Here is a 17,018-nt window from a genome sequence, read left to right as displayed (position 1 = left end):
GAGAAGAAAAACCTTTTTGTAAACGTCTAGTTTAAAAATGCGACCTGTAGACCTATGAGTAGTGATTACAGTCCACCACGGCTCACCACCTTCTCCACAACGGAGGCGAGTGCCCTGCAATTCTCCCAGTCTTACAGTTTACCTGATCACTCTCCAGAGCAGTGCTGTAAAGTGCTTCACGCTAGGTACTCACTCCAGGGTAAAAGCATTTTGTTTCAATCTATACCATTTTGAAGGGCTGCGAGTCAAGGAGCAAAGCAAGCAAAACCAAGGAGCAGCAACCTGGCAAAAGTCAGCTAACACGAGGCAACACCACCCAAAACACTTGCCAGTTTTATAACAAACACTAAAGCAAGCAATGCAAGCGTTCAATACGCAGAGAGTTTCCCCTTGTCAAAATGCAGCAGACCAGACATTATTTTTCTATCTAGAAAATAATTCAATTTGCTGAATTAACCATAGTTTATAGGTAGCAGAAAAGGACCTATCTGGCTAAAGCCTCATATATCTTTTGATAAGAAAAATAGTTTACACAGTATCTTTCCATCAGATAAAACCTACAGGCCTCATAAACCATGAATCACTTTACCTACCAGTTAGATACACCTCCAGGACAAAACATTCCAATAATCACAAGTGGTCTGGTGAGAAGAGACTATTTTTTTTTTCCTGAATTTCATGGGCTGATTTTCTGTGGTGCGATTTAAGTTAGAGGGGGGGGAAAAAAAGGGTACTTCAGAGGGAAAACAATGTTGCTTTTCCTTATGGAAAGCATTAGGAAACCTTACTGGCCCATCAGTTAGGATCTGGACTTAAAATGAAAGCCTCCAAGGGAAGCAGCGCAAGGGGGTTTGCAGTTTGTTCCACGTGTGTAACTTGATTCAAAGATTTAAGTTATATAGTTGACTAGTGCTCCGAGTGCCTCAGTTTCTCTGCAAGAGCTGATGGAGAGATTCCCCCAAAGGCCTCCAGAGGGAGGACTGGGCATCTGACTTTGGTACCCGAGACCCAATTTTGAGTCCCTAACCTTCCTAATAAAAACAAAGCTTTAAACAGCAAATATATATTTTAAACCTATAAATTTATATAGAATTATCAGAATTTTGTACAGTGAGCTTATGAATATAAGATGTACCTAAACGATAAGCTGTGATTGACTTTAGAAAGTAATTATAGAAAAGCTGCACTTGTTTACTGAAGAAACAAAACTCTATTGTGCATTTAGGACCCAAAGCCGCAGCACCGTGTGCGCGGCGGGGAGCGTTGTTTTGTTTTTTGTTTAACTTAATCTCTTTGGATTTATCTTGAAGCCAAAGCAGTCAAGCAGCCTAGTTCTCACGTCGCTGGATGAATTCAAACTCTCGGCCAACTTACGCCTGGAATTACGCTTAGAAAATACGAATTTTGTTCTAGAATTTCTCCTCGTAGTCTTGTGGGTAAGATAAGAGCAATACTCAGATTATGGTTTTGATTCTTAGCTCCGTAACACAGGCCCCTTGTGTGGCTCTGGGCAAGGCACTCGTGTTTTAATTCTCTCCACCGCGTACATGCAGATCGGACTCGGTTATCTCCTGCTTTGTCTGCCTTTATTTAGAACGTGAACTCCTTACGACAAGGATCACCTCTCATTTGGTGTTTGTATAATATCTACTAAAAGCAGAGTTCTGCTTTTCCCTGCAGAACCGAGAGATCTGCAGACTCATATAAACATAATTAAAGAAAGCGATCCACACACTTCGGCACTTTTGAGATGCTTAGAGCAATTGGGTATTTGACAGAAGAGCATTTTATCCTTAAAAATTAAATCTGGATAATTGACAGGAAAAAAAAATGCAAGGTCTTTGTAATGTTTAGTAAAACTCTGACGATATCTGTTAACTTAGTGAACGCTTTGCTAAAGCACCGTGTCCTAATCGGTCCTTTTAGCATCGATTAAAGTTAGCCAGGTAAAGAGAAAAACGTGGTGGAAACTTTCCAAGGAGCCAGAGGTCGGGCCCGTTTGGTCCTGGGACACGTCGGCAATGCTGGGCTGTGCTGTTTTCCAGGGGGCCTCAGTTTGGCAGCTCCCAGTGAAGCTTCACCTTCCATTAAGGAAATAAAAAAAGCACATACAGCTAGGGAGGTTTCATTCGTCCGTATCTTTGAGATAAGACACGACAACGAGCTGAAAAACATACTGAAATTAAAACCTGCAACTGTTACAGAGACGAAAGCACAAGGGGTTAAGCTCTTCTCTTCAAGCAGGACTGTCCTCAGTGAGAAAGTATTAAAAAAAAGTGCTCAGGTTTATATTCATGATCATATTTAAATCAAAATACTTAGCTTGAAATGTGCACAGCACAAAATGCACTGAGTGCAATTTCTGGCAATTCATCAAATTTGAAAAATCTCTTACTGTGTCTATATATTTTTACTAGAACAGGCTATTGTCCGTTTCAATAAGGAGTCACTAAAAGAGCAGAAATTGGTGACACACAAGAAATTGCAACAGACTGCATAGAAAATGCGAATAAACAGCTCTCCTAGTCTTTTATTCAGTCTTAGCCTTTTCTCTGCAAGTAAACAAAGCAAAAAAAAAAAAAAAGTTTAATTTGTGCCTACTCAACATGTCAACCAAGTCTCAATATTCTCTAGATTTTTGTGCTGTTCTCGGTTCAAACATTCAGACGCCAAAACCCCCCAGTGAAATCACGTATTTAGCACTGCAAGGAAGTGCCAGATGTCAAACAGCTTTGGTGTGCTTGGTTCCCAGCCTCTTGCAGTTCCCCAAACCCATCTTTCCAATAATATCTGTTCTCCAGGATTGGGAAGAGTGAAAGGGAGGCGGGAGTAGCTCATCCAGCAAATTGCTGCACTGCAACTCTCCTCCTCACCCCAGGAACAGGGGAGCTGGAAAATCAACTTTCTGGCTCACTTTTATGCTGTCCTGTCTCCCCAGATGGGGACTGTGCTCTGAAAACAGTAAGAGCTGTGGGTAACAGCAGAGCTAAACTAAGACCATACAATCTCTCAAAGTTCATCACAAATCTGTGGGAACGGCTGTGAAATTACATTGCCCTCAGGCTCCCCATGCAGGCAAATGCACAGCAGGTAAGGAGGAATCTACCCCCAGAGACAGATCCAAAAACGCTCAGCACCGACACCGCGGGGTAACAGAAACCCCGGGCGAGTCAAACGCTCGGCTGGAAACTTATCCCGGCCTCCGGCTGCCGACAGCATCACCGGCAGATAAACCGAGCTGCTCTCGTGGGAAACAGTTCAAACAGAAGGAGGGCAGCTATTCGCTCCCGTTAAATAGATAAAAGCTCACTTTTGGCTCGCGGTGAAAAGGAAGTTTCAAAAGTGAGTGTATTTACTCTAAATATACTCCGTATATCCACCAACATTCCTATGGACCCAGAACAAACCTGACTAATGTCCAAATTCTCCTGAAAACTGTTGCTGGAGGGGAAGATAATTGCAAATAAAGTGTCTCGGCTTCCTTAAATTCTGGGTTTCAGGAATAGCTGAGACTTTTGTCAAACTCTCCCCTTCCCCCATCACTCCTTCTTCCAGGCCCAAAGTCCGTGAGAGTCCGTGAAAAACTAACAAGCATCTAAGTACAGAAGGGAAAGCTCTTAGTTTTACTTGGGGCTTTTTACAGGGAGCAACTGCAGCTCTGCAATGAAAATATTGAGAAAAAATAATGAGTCACTAGACATGAAACGTGCAGCCTATTATAAATAGCCCAGCATTCACCCCCATGCCTGGTATAAGGGGGAGAAGGGTGGGTATTTTTCAGTAAATTAGTAAGTACAACTCCTCAGCATTTTTGTTACAGGCTCAATCGCAGATTCTTTGTGCTCCAGCAAGTCACACGACCCTGGCCAGCATTAAATTGCAGAGTATCTAGGCTGAAATACTTACACCAGCACGATTCACTCAGGCAGGCAGCACATTGGCTCCATCCATCACTCACGACAAGAAACAGAAGAACATAGAGTAGCTCACTTAATAAGTATATAGGCATTACTTAAATATGCTTGAACCGACAAAGAGGGGTCTGTGAGCGTAGCTGTCAGCGTGGGAGGTTTTGCTGACGATGCTGTTGCCTGCTTCAGGATACCAAAATTTAAGGTTAGCAAGATATGAAGAGTTATGCTCAACCTAACAAATGTTATGGGCCCTGGATGGATATTTGTTACAACATGCATTAAAAGGCAGCTGTCAATCTTCACCACCACCACAGGGAATCATCTCATTTAAATCAAGCACCAAAACCTAACGCTGGTGGAGGCTACTAATAAACACTGATATGAGTGAAGTGCTTAAGAAATGCAAAAACAAAAGTACAAGCTGAATCTGACATGTGGAGAGAAAGAAAAAGTTGGCTGATGTCAGATCAACTCTCTTTGCTGGGGTACTAGCCGATAAAAATACCGGTCTGTTGTCTGCATTCTTAAAAGCAGAGATTTGTTGCAATTAAGTTTTTCTTTATAGGAGATTGTGCAATGATGTTAGAAGCTCTTGAATCTGCTCTATGCACTGCAAAGTGTTTTGCAAGATCTGCTGTTTCCTTCCAGTTATGGTGTCATGCTCCTCAGACCACATCTCGACTTTTTAATGCAAATACACATATTGATACAAAATACTAATACATTGATATACAAATCCTTACGCACCTATGTAAACAAAAATATACTTAAAACATGAAAATACTGATACCAAAGGAGCAACTGCAAATCTTATTTACTCATTGCAAACAAGTCTCAGAAAACAAAAAAGTAAATAATCCAGTTTAGTACAGTTCTTATTTTAGCAACATATAAAATCGTCTGTTTACAAAAATTGGAGTAGAGTCTTGCAAGAAAATCCCCAGCAGCTAAGCCAAATACCAGCTGTGCTGCTGCCTCTTGCAACCTGTGTGGAAGGGGACTGGAAAACGCAGCAGCGCCTAAGAGTGAACTTCTGTTTTAACATTTCACTTTAAAACAAGCAACAAGGACTACAGAGAACTCTCCTCTGCTTGTGTTGCAGTTCAGTACCTTAATTACATACTCCCAACAGCTCTTTTCAAATATTTTAGGGTAAACATATGTTTGATGGGTGTACAGCATCTTGAATAGCTTTCCTCTTCTTACAGGCTTTTCCACAAATTTCAGCGGTGTAAAAAATATGATGCATTTTAACCACAACAAAAAAATGCTTTTTTTCTTGTAAAATCACTCTGCCCTCCACCCCCAATCCACTATTCTGAAACATTTCACGGCCTCAAGCACATCTTAGGATTGCTTTGCAAATCGCTTTGCCTTCCTTTTGCAGCCACACACGCTCCCATCAACTACAGCTACCGCAAATGCAAAGAAACAACAGCAGAAAAGTAACAAAAATCTTGAATGCAGCTCTCCTAATGGGATGTAACAGCTGGAACAAAGATCTAACACAGCTGGGAAAACCATTATTTTCTTGCTGCAACCGAGAAAACACGCGAGCGGCAATGAGAGGCTTTTCCGAGCGGTGCCGTCTCGGTTACGTCAGAGCAAATCCATTCCGTTCCCGACACAAAGATTATGTCCCTCCAGCTGACAGCCCTGCTAACGTCAACTCAACTGGGCTGACTCCGAGATAACGTGCTCACAATGAAGATGCCACAACGGGAATTTAATTAATTCTGCTTATGCTAAAGCAGAGCAAAATTCAACTCATTCATCCCGAGCTGGGTTTGTACATTCACTCATTCCAGGAACCAAAAGCAAACGAGTCTGGAAAAACGGGCTGTTTTCCATCAGCTGAGCATTAAGATGTGTCTCAAAAACCTTGTAAAGGAAGACATAGAGGAATCATTTTAAGAGAGCTAATACAAGGAACACAGTGTCACTGGCAGGAAAACTGCACATTCCCCTTCTCCGTAAAGAAGTGACTATGACACTTCCCTTTCCATTCATAAAAAGAGAGGCACCTTCCTTTCCCCACTACCACTTAGTGCGCTCAAAGCAGGAGACACAGATGTCCTGTTTAATTTCTTCATGGATAATTCCCGCAGTATTTTGATACAGGTGCAGCAGCTGCACTCACACTGCTGGGAAATACAGGTTAACATCACACAGTCCCATTTCCAGCTTCACGGGCAGCTGGCAATTAAACTCACGTAAGTGTTTTCCCCAGTGCCAGTCACCAGGACTCACATACCAAGTTTGCACCAAGTCCCTCCTGAGCCCAGTCACACTGGCACTGCTAGAGTCAGGCTAGATCTGGATTATTCCTGGGCTCAGGAAGCCAAGGCAGGGCTGGGGATCTTCAGATCATCACATTTTGTTGCGGCTCATTGCAGCAATGAAAACTTCTGTCTGAGAACGAGCAGGGCACCAGTAACAGCCAAGGCCAAGGCTGCTCCTCTGGACTAAGCTGGTGACCCCATCTATCCTCCAAACACACTCTTGCCGAGGAAGCCAACACTTCTACCTCTGATCCTCAAGCTGCAGCTTTTCAGGAACGCCCCCAACATCTCCCCTCATCCACACGAGCCCTCCCTAGCACAGCTCCCGTGCCCGCACAGCCCGGACGGAGGCGGTAGCAAACGTCTCCATTGCTCTCGGCACTGCCATTCCCACTGCTTCTCCCACAGGCTCCAGGAATCCCGGCACGTGCTCTGAACTGGTGACAGCCCCAGTTTGATGCCTGGAGAGTCACCTCACCCCACTCCTTAAGCGAACACCGTGCGAGTGATCCGAACTCCAAGCCTTCCTCCTCTGAACGCCTTCCATGCTGCCGTCCAACAGCAAGGCAACTCCAAGCCCTGTTGCTGCCTGTCCTGGACTTCTCTCTCTGTAACTCACAGACACACAGAGAGCAGCGACAGCTTCCAAACCCTCAGCGTGCTGAGGGAAGCCCTAGCAACACGTCCCCCTCGCTCTCTCCATATCCCCTTCCACAACCCAAACTCAGAACATGCCGCAGGCCATGCAGACCCGGTCTCTAACAGTGCCCCCATCTCACAGCTCCAGACCCTACAGAAACTCCAGGGAGTTTCTCCAGGATCTCAGCGCTTCAGGAGCAGCAAGAGGAGCACGGCCATCCCAGCTCTGTGTTTCCCACATTCCTCATTCTCCTTAAGCCAACAGCTCCAGACCTGTTAGGGCTCCTCTAAGCCCCTTCCAGGCCGATAAGACTGGCAGCAACCCCTGATCCTGGGGTTCCAGGGCGCTCTGCTCCTGCAGCCTTGTCTAAGATCCCAGGAGGCCCAAGCAGCCCCATTTCCCTGGCACACACAGCCTGCTCCCACCTCTGCACGCAGCCTCTCCAGCACACAACAACCCCACGGGGCACGGGCGCTTCCTTCCCGCACGTTTCCTGACTCCGCAGCACGCGCTGTCCTTACCCACACGTCCCCCCATCACGGCTCCTGCACGGGACTGGCCGTCCCGTCCTCTCACACTCCCAGACCAGCAGGTCCTGGCAGCGTCATCACCTCACCAGCACCTTCACCCAGGACTTTGCAGGGACACAGACAACCCAAGAGAGCCCCCAGTCCTTCCCACACCCCTGGTGGCACCAGGGACCCCCCAGCCCACTGCCCCCTGGTTGGCACCCACATCTATCGCCTCACCACCCCCTCGCCCGCAGTGGGGACTTGCTGCCCCACAGGCTATTGGAGGCTGCTGCTCCAACCCCACTGCCCCATAACCTTACTGCACCCCAGCACCATCCACAAGCCCGGCACAGCCCCATAATCTCCCTCCCCATAGCCCCAAGAGTGCTCCATAATCTTCCTCCTCAGAGCCCCCAGCACTGCCCCATAACCTCACTGCACCCCAGTACCCCATCAGTACCCACAGCCCCAGCGCTGCCCCACAACCTCCCTCCTCACAGCCCCCAGCGCTGCCCCACAACCTCCCTCCTCACAGCCCCCAGCGCTGCCCCACAACCGCCCTCCCCACAGCCCCAGCGCTGCCCCACAACCGCCCTCCTCACAGCCCCCAGCGCTGCCCCACAACCTCCCTCCTCACAGCCCCCAGCGCTGCCCCACAACCTCCCTCCTCACAGCCCCCAGCGCTGCCCCACAACCTCCCTCCCCACAGCCCCAGCGCTGCCCCACAACCTCCCTCCCCACAGCCCCAGCGCTGCCCCACAACCTCCCTCCTCACAGCCCCCAGCGCTGCCCCATAACCTCCCTCCTCACAGCCCCAGCGCTGCCCCACAACCGCCCTCCTCACAGCCCCCAGCGCTGCCCCACAACCGCCCTCCTCACAGCCCCAGCGCTGCCCCACAACCTCCCTCCTCACAGCCCCCAGCGCTGCCCCACAACCGCCCTCCTCACAGCCCCAGCGCTGCCCCACAACCTCCCTCCTCACAGCCCCCAGCGCTGCCCCACAACCGCCCTCCTCACAGCCCCAGCGCTGCCCCACAACCTCCCGCCCCATTCCCACCCCCAGGCCCCTCCCCGCACTCACAGAGCTCGCAGTAGCGGTGGCAGCCGCGGCCCAGCCCCTGCAGGTACCGCTGCAGCACATCGGTGAGCAGGTCGCAGGCCGAGACCTGTACCGAGTCCCAGCCCAGCGCCTGGCAGATCTGCGCCACCGACACGCGCAGCAGCCACCGTGAGTAGCTCTCGCACATGCCGCCCGGCGCGGCGCGGCCCGCGCGGCGCCGCCACCAGGGCCGTTACCCGAGGCCAAGGCCGGGGCCCGGCGCCCTCCGCCCGGCACCGCCGCGGCCGCTCACGCACGGGCCGCCGCCGCCGCCATCTTGGCGCCGCCAGGCCGCGCCGCGCCAACGCCGAGCGCATCGAGCGAGCGGCCCATGCAGCCGGTGGCGCATCGAGCGCTCGGCGCGCAGCCGCGCGGCCTGGCGCGGGTAAAGAGGAGGTGGCTGAGGCGGCGCGTGAGGCAGCGGCCGCCTCCGCCGCGGAGGTCGCGGGAAAGCGGCGGCTCCGGGGCAAACCCGCCCGCCCGGAGCCCGCTGCGAGGCGCAGGACGGCGGCCTGGCGCTGCCCGCGGCGCCGGGGCGGGTCGAGATCTCCGCGCCGGTTTTCTGGAATAAAGCTTTTTTTTTTTTTTTTTTTTTTTTTTCCCGAAAAATCTGAAATTAGCCGCAGAGACTGCCGTGTCCTCACGCTGTTCGTATCCCTGTCCTCAAACCGCCCAGGAGCTTCTGGTCCTCTCCTGGGATTGAGCCTTCTCCCCCCCGCCCCATTTTATTTTATTAAGTATGGACAGTTTTTGGAGGGCATCAGGGAATCTCCATCCCACCAGATGAGTGTACGGGGTGTGAGAAGGAGCCTGATCTAAACGTTTCAGGTGGGCCCCAAGAGCAGTAGAGTTGCAGGGAGCCTTCAATAAGGGAACAGGGAGTTGTCCAGAAATAAATGAATGAATACATAATCAAATAAGGTGAGTGGTTTGTACGAAGCAGTCAAAGGAGAGCATTTGGGTATGGATAGGGCAAAACTGGGACCAAGAGGGATAAAGGAGTTATGGAGAGGTTCAGAGACAGGGCAGGGAAGGGATTGTACAATAGTGACAAAATAGGAGGATCCAGAAACAAAGAATATTATGTATAAAATTAGGCTAAGAATGATCTTCAAATGTGTATGGAAAGGGGTGGTAGGATTGCACTGCAAGAGTGGTGCAGGAGGTAGAATAAAGGACAACAGAACCATTAAACTACAGTAAGGACCAAGGACACACGCCACCAAGTATTCATAGTAACATGACTTGTCCTTCCTGGGCTCTTGGAATCTGGGCTGAATGCAATCAAAGGAAAAAAAAAATCCCAGGATTTATTAAATAAGGAGATTCCGGATTCATGAGCTGCCTTTCGTGAGCAGTTCAGATTCCTCCAAAGGTGACAACTGCTTGTGCCATAATAAATTGGGAGAAAAAGAGCCCATCTCTGTGCTTCCTGCTGCTTGGCTTGGAGGACCTGAGGTCCAAGGTTAGTTCCCCAACCCACTACCGAGTCGCACAGCTCCCACCAGGAACTGTTCAGTAATGGAAAAGCCAAAACATTGTGGAATGGAATACAGTCCTGGAAACAGTATACAAGCCATAGAAAAAACCAAAAAGTTTGTATATGAACGAAGATCATCACAGCTGAGTGACAGAAAAAATTAGAGCAGTTTAAATATGTAAATATATAAATGCCTCCGAGAGAAACAAACATTCATTTGGGATTTGAAAAGATCTTCCTGCTGTGAACATACTTAATAACTCCTTAGGTACTCAAGACAGTATATTAGAACAGAAACTTTGACACTGGACTGTTGTTTTACCTCATGCAGGCATCCAAAAGCCTGGAGATATCACAGAGAGAGTACCTGAATTCCTCTAAAACCAAACACCCAGTTTCTCTAATAATAAGACAACAAGTGAGAGCACTTGTTTCATGTAGGTGGTTTATTTTGAGAATTTACAGATATTTCCTGGGCTTTGCCACTTCATAAAACATCATAGCAGTCTCACTGACATAGACACAGGCGGGATAAACCATATTTTCAAAAGAGCTCTTTACCTGTAAGAAAAAAATTGAAGCATATTAGGAACAGTCAAAGTATTTGTTTTCCTCCTTTTGCTACGCGAATGCTTTTATCAACCTGTTCATCTTCCCACCCACTCCAGCCCCTCTTTCAAACCTATCTGCTTATTTTCCTTCATATCTTTTTTTCAGGAACAATAAGGTAGAAAAATTTCACTGCATATTTTCAGGGCAATATGAAACATTAAAGCAGTAAATGTAAGTGAATCCAATAACCCAAGGCAAAGAAAAGCACGCCAAATGCAGATGCATGCTATCACAGACACATTTTTGCCCAAAATTATTGGTGTTCAAGAAGTTCTTATGTAGACAGAGAGTCAAACTAGCAGTAGGACTGGAACAGCAGTTTCCTCACTCCTGTAGAGGGAGAAGAGTTTCTCCAGGCAACAAAACTGAACTTGGAGTTCCTCATATAACTTTACGTAAACTGCAAGATTACCTGTGTTTATTCATTTTAAAATGCAGTCTAGTTTCTATTTTGTAACTTTACCTCTTGTCTCGGCTGAACCTCTTTTTCCGATTAATCCCTGGTTTAGATATTATGAGAAAAAAAAAAAAAAAACAGAACAAGCAGGTTAGAAAACAACTCATGCAAATTAAAGCAAAATTCTCCATGTATTTTTAACCGCAACTGTATTGTGAGGAGCACAATACAGCACATAACTGGAACATGGTACATCATGTATTGCAGACATGATGCTTTATAAACAGGCAAATATATGTGTTAATATCCTGTATCTTTGATTACACCACAAGTTTTTAAACTGTTAGATGTAATACACATTAGCTACAAACTGTTACAAATTATAGTCTATGCTCACACGGTTTTGTAACTACAGCACACAAACAAAACTTCTCAGGGAAACATGAGAAATATTGCACTTTAATATTAAAGGAGGAGGCACACTTTGCATCAACAGACTCTGGAGACTCCCTCCTTTCAAACCTACTCCCAATCCCTCAGCTTCTGAATTCCTCAACGGGCTGATTTGCCCCCAGGCAATTAGGTGATCAGGGTTGGTCTCCCCCATCCAGCACTATATGGTAGCAATGTATCGGGCTGCTCGAGTAGACAGAGCAAAGAAAAGCTCAGGTAGAAGAGTCTAAAAAAAGTCTACTCAAGGCCAAAATATGAGCAGGTAAAATACTGCTTGCTCAGAGAGGGAATTGTGTCAAAGCTAAAGATCTATTTGACTAGCTTTCTAAGTGTGTCTGACCAGAAAGAACTGTCCAATATCACACTAGTTAGTAGAAGGACCTTAGGCTGAAAAACATGGGATTCATGCCATGTTTTGTCTTCCCTTTGGTGTTAGAACTTTTACCTTCCCATTAAGTTGAGAGAAGCAAGATGTGTAAGTATTACATGATTTCAGAACAAGTCGTATTTCACATTTTTACAGATACTCACAGAGCAGCAGCACCAGAGATGATCTCAATAAGCTCCTTGGTAATTACAGCTTGGCGGGTACGGTTGAATGTCAAGGTCAGTTTGTCAATCATCTCAGCTAGAAAAAATTAAAGGCAGAATTTAAACATATAATAAGTATTCAAATACAGATGAAAACATATGAACAGTATACCACACAGCACTGTCAAGCAATGCAAATCTCAACAGGTTTAATGCACTTTTTTCCCTAAAGACAATAGAAGTAGTAGGTGATCTAGAAACATTCAATTTAGCTTGAAGCATCAAACAGCTGAAAATCAGCTGACAGCCTAGTAAGTACCATGGCCAGGTATAACTTATTTTAACATAACAGAAACCTGTGCTATTTGCTCTGAAATTATTGTGGGACAATTTCCCTATCAATATTTCCTTTAAGTTACTGCTGTTGGGCAAGTGGACCCTGCCTGTCAACCTGTGATTCTCTGAGATGCAGAGTTATCTCAAGATCAGCTCAGCAGAGAGGAAAACTCAAAGCTATGGTATGGTATGGAACAGAGCTGGTAGCCGTTTCAAATCACAGCAGCATCTTTCAGTCACCAATATCCTTTATGTAATATTCATCATTGCAACAGATTAAAAGCTACAAATCTACTGTTTCCCACTAATACCAATTGCACACTTGTACTTGGCTTGAACATCTTTAAAGGATAATCTCAAACTGATGCTGGGCCAATTGGAAAATATTTACCTGTTATTTAAGCTTTAAATTGGTGCATTACTAATTACACTGGGCTTGCAAGCATGAAAATTTATAGAAATTTTGGAACTCCTCAGAGCAGCAACAACAAAAAAGTCCACAGAATTCTTGGTCATTACAACATTATCTTAGTATGTCATAATCTTACAAAAGAATCTGGTGTTCTACCTCTAGTTTCTTCATGATAAACAGTTTGAGCCCCAGAAAACCCACAGAGTTGCCTTACAAGCATTTTTGCTAGCGTTGTCCATAGCGGTCATCCTAGCACTCTGCTCGCTGGTGGTGGATTCTTTGAGGGAGTAATACAAAATATTTGCTAGTGTGAATTCCTGGTAGTTTCTCAGCACATCAGCATCGATATCATCATAGATACTAAGGCTCTCTGTAAAATATGAAAGAGCGGAATTAGAGAAATCCAAGCCTAAACCATTCAAGTTACCATTCATTTGAAATAATTCTGTTGTCCTTGCTTCCTGATCTCCACACATTAGCCTAAATCTATTCTACTTTTTTGAATTATCATATATGTATTACCCTTAACTTGGAACATTAAGCTTTGTAAATATTTTACAAAGTTAACACTTAAGACTCCAGAGGGAAAAGGGAAAAAAAAAAGTATTTTTTTTAAATGTCATCTTTGATTCATTTTTCAGTATTCCAAGAAGGTAAACTGGCAAGTAATCCACAACAGAGCTATGCAGGAACATTCTGGGGAATATTCAGATTTTTTTTTCAGATCTGTCTCTTCATACAATGGTGGTTTCTAGATCATTACTTACCAGAACCAGCAACAGTTTCAAGAGAGAATATTGGTTTTTCATCAGTCTTGTAGGAGATGACAGACCTATTATGAAAAAAGCATATTAAGCATATTACAGTTTTGATACATCACCAGGACTAAGTACATGATGACATACCAACCATGAAGACACCACCACCCACTATAAAAATAAAACAGAATTCCAACTCTTCAAAACAATGGTCTTTTCATTTTATGTCACTTCATTAGAGCAACATGTTGTTTGAAAGCCTTCTATCCAGCACCTTTCCAGTACACCCTTCAGAACATGTGCCTTAAGAGCAGGTTTTTTTTTTTTTTTTTTTTTTTAAATCTTACCTGAACCGATTATAGATGACGGATCCTTCATCAAATTCATACCCGGAGTTTAGCAGCTCTGAAGCAATGATTGAAGCATCTCCAAAGCTGGGAGGTCTCCGTCCCACTTCTTTGAATGTCATCAGGAAGTAGTTGCCATGTGTCCTGCAAAGTCATGCCCTCTGTATTAAAAACAAGTTCATGCTCTAGCACAGGGCTTTGCAGCATCAAATGCAAGGACCCCAGTAACTCACTGATGCTCATAAAACTATGCATTACACTGAATTCTGGCTTGAGAGAAATTTTTCTTTTTAGTTAAATTATCATAATAGCTTCATGATAAACACACTTTTACAACAGCACCGGTGTTGCTAAGTCTGACTCTCATTCCACTCTAACAGTGTCATGCAGCAGTTTCAAAAGAAATCTAAGTGAGAAAAGCAAAATCTTGCATTTATCCTAGCTCCATAAAAGGTAGTTGCTGTGGATACCAAACAGCTTTTTGAGGAGCCTTGACATTTCTACTACGGAAAACAAAACAACAAAAAACCCCACCCTAATCAGATCCCTCTACTTCTTTTTACCTTTGAAGCAGACCTCTGATTTTGTCACCTACTCCAACCACCATAACCTCTTTCCCAGCGTTTGAGAGGTTGGTAATCTCATTCTTCAGGGTCTTAGCAATAGATGTGTGAATAGCTCCACACAGACCTCGATCAGAGGACACACCAATAAGGAGGTATTTCTTCTTCTCCTCAGGTGCTTTAATTTCTGCTTTCTCATAGAGAGCTGAAGAAAAAGACAGGCAACTTATTCAAGGGTACCAAGAAGCAAACAGGTGACATGAAAATACCTTTAATATACTCTAACTAAAATCATTTCTGAAGGAGTTCCAAATGACAGCCAGATTAAATTCTTCTACTTGATGCACATTAAAAGCTGCACGTAATGTGACTAGAGGTGACAATAATAATAAAAACCACAAAACACCCACCTAACCAATGCCCCCTGCCTCAGACACCTAATTAACAGCCAGCTACATATCTATGTCCAACATCATTCAATAAAAAACATTATTTTTTTTAAGGTTAACTGTGCAAATGCAGCTTCTCAGGAGCATGTGCAGCCCAAAGCTTTGCAACAAAGTCTGTCAGTCGACATAGAGCCAACAGCAAGGGCAAACTGCACAATGTCATTAACAGAAAGCATCAGGCCAGCAATTACAAGCAGCGCTGATTTTGAGACAGGCAAAACTAAGTATAGAACCACACAGTTTAACAAAAAATAATCAGAAAATATACTGCATTTCATATTAGAGCTCTTAAAAATAGCTTTCTGTAAGCTACCTATAAATAATTTACATAGGGATAAGGAATACTTGATGTGACAGTGCCCTAGGAATACAAATACTTCTGAGAATCTACCCAAAAGGTGAAAACAAATCTAGACATTTAAACACCACGACAAAAGGTTCTTTTTTCTATTCTGGTATCATACAGAATGGAGTCTGCTATTACCCAGCGCTCCTGTTCCATATATTCTAGCAGGCTTCAGTTCCCTCTCAGCTCTTGCGTATTTTGCTGCAGAAACCATCTTCATGGACTTGGTAATTTTCTGAATGTTCTTGATGGATTTTAAGCGTCTGGTAACTAAAAGGTTAATAGTTGACAGTCAAAATGGGGCTATAATGAGCATAGAGACACAGAACAAAACAAAAACAACAAACACCAACAATTACTCACAAACAAAATCCACCCCAAAATATCTAAGTCCTTCAAAAATGAAAAACGCAAAACAGATCCTCTACATCCCCCAAATATTTAATATCTGTGTCAAAAATTGATAGGTTGAAATAATTTACGCTTTTTTCTACTACAAGCTGACATCTCTGCCAAGAGAATCTTAAGATGAAACAGTGTCTCTTATTCTCTTTCCTTCCATGTCTACTTTTTCGTCAAATATACCATCAGATGTACGTTATAACAGTGAGGTTTTTTTATTTTTTCCCCCCTCATCATCTAGGAAATGGTAAAAAAGAGACAAATCAACTTGCTCCTATGTTTAGATTCTGTCCAAATGAGATTGGTAACAATATCAATGAAAAAAAATAAAACAAATCAGTTGTCCTTCATTCAGCTCCAGTGCAATGTGTCTACCTAAGAACCTAAGATTAATGGAGCTTAAAAAAGCATTATCAAAGGTGACCTAACAGTCAACCTCGCTTTGCAAACTGGATAACTGCACAAAGAATTCTACCTAATGCAACAGAAAATACTCTAGATTTTTAAAGCTGAGTAAGAGACTGCTTTAGTATATCTGACTCGATTCTTTTTAAAATATGCTTGAGTAAAATCATACTGGTCTGCTTAAATGACATTTAAGTCCACGCTAAAATCATTGCATGTGATGCTTTTTTGGAAGGTGCTTCTTGAACACAAAACATGCTGGAGGGTTGTATTTCAACGCTTCTCCACGTCCTAATCATTTCATCCTTCTGGGGGAGTCACAAGCCAGGTGACAGTGCGTTTTAACATGCAGTCTTCCCGCGAGAACGTCCCCGTCTTACAAAGGGACCATGGCCGCACTTACTGTCTTTCAGAGTTGCCATATTCCTCACTTGGCCCCTGGAAATGAAGGCAGCACACATTAAACCAGCCCGCTGGCCCTCCAGCACAGCAACGTCTCCCCACATCAGGCGCATTCAAAGCAGACGAGTTCAGGAATCGCCGATTCCGACAGGGCGCCGGCGGGGAGGTCACTTTGCTCCTGAGCCGCGTCCCGCCTGCGCACCCTGACTCTTCCCCTTGTGCCACCCCGGAGCAGCCCCGTGGGGCCGGGGAGGGCTTAGGCCGCGCCGAGACGCAGCCGATTCGCGCGTCCCAAGGACACGAGCGAAGGAGCCCGCCGGGGGCTGCGGCGCGGCCTGGCAGCGCGGAGCTCCGCGCCTCCCGCCCGCAGCATCCCCCCGGCCTGCCGCCATTCCCCTCCACCCAGCGCGGCCGCGGGCTCCATCCCCGCCGCCCCTGCTCGGCGCAGCGCAGCCCGGCGTGCCCGCAGCCCCTCTCCTCTCCGCCCCGGCCCCGCGCGGCCGGTACCATTGCGGCTGGTAACAGGCGGCGGCGGCAGCGCCGCGGGCGAACATGGCGGCGCCTCCACCACGGCCCCGCTGAAGGTCAGCGCGCCCCCGCGCGCATGCGCGCCCAGAGGCGGGGCGGGCGGCGGAAGTGCGTGCTGGCCCCGCGCCGCCGCTTCCGCCGCGGGAGCGC

General features: G+C 45.8%; 2 protein-coding genes across 3 annotated transcripts in view; both read right to left on the bottom strand.

Moving 5' to 3' along the window:
* Nucleotides 1-8,609, bottom strand: part of TAF3 (TATA-box binding protein associated factor 3) — a 98,643-nt gene extending 90,034 nt beyond the window's left edge. Inside the window, exon 1 of the mRNA XM_088523976.1 lies at nucleotides 8,430-8,609. Within this exon, the coding sequence (XP_088380102.1) occupies nucleotides 8,430-8,595 (166 nt within the window). The 5' untranslated portion in view covers nucleotides 8,596-8,609. The remainder of the gene's footprint in view (nucleotides 1-8,429) is intronic.
* Nucleotides 8,610-11,003: 2,394 nt separating this feature from the next.
* Nucleotides 11,004-16,930, bottom strand: ATP5F1C (ATP synthase F1 subunit gamma). Of its 2 annotated transcripts, XM_088523972.1 has the most exons (9): nucleotides 16,848-16,930; nucleotides 16,342-16,376; nucleotides 15,270-15,401; nucleotides 14,337-14,541; nucleotides 13,774-13,917; nucleotides 13,436-13,500; nucleotides 12,883-13,038; nucleotides 11,921-12,017; nucleotides 11,004-11,039 (listed from the first exon to the last, which is right to left on the bottom strand). In XM_088523972.1, exons 1-9 carry the CDS (start codon nucleotides 16,892-16,894, stop codon nucleotides 11,033-11,035), a joined length of 888 nt encoding a protein of 295 aa, XP_088380098.1. In that variant the 5' UTR covers nucleotides 16,895-16,930; the 3' UTR covers nucleotides 11,004-11,032. The 2 variants fall into 2 exon arrangements, with proteins under 2 accessions (XP_088380098.1, XP_088380099.1); XM_088523973.1 differs by lacking the exon at nucleotides 11,004-11,039 and having other exon boundaries at nucleotides 11,917-12,017.
* Between the last annotated feature and the right edge of the window lie 88 nt (nucleotides 16,931-17,018).

The sequence above is a fragment of the Tinamus guttatus genome, unplaced genomic scaffold, assembly GCF_059628265.1.
Source record: "Tinamus guttatus ecotype Peru unplaced genomic scaffold, ASM5962826v1 Tinamus_guttatus_pri_ptg000201l, whole genome shotgun sequence".
Taxonomy (NCBI): Eukaryota; Metazoa; Chordata; class Aves; order Tinamiformes; family Tinamidae; genus Tinamus; species Tinamus guttatus.
Note: the sequence above shows the minus strand (reverse complement) of the source record. Positions and strands in the feature narration are given on the sequence as shown.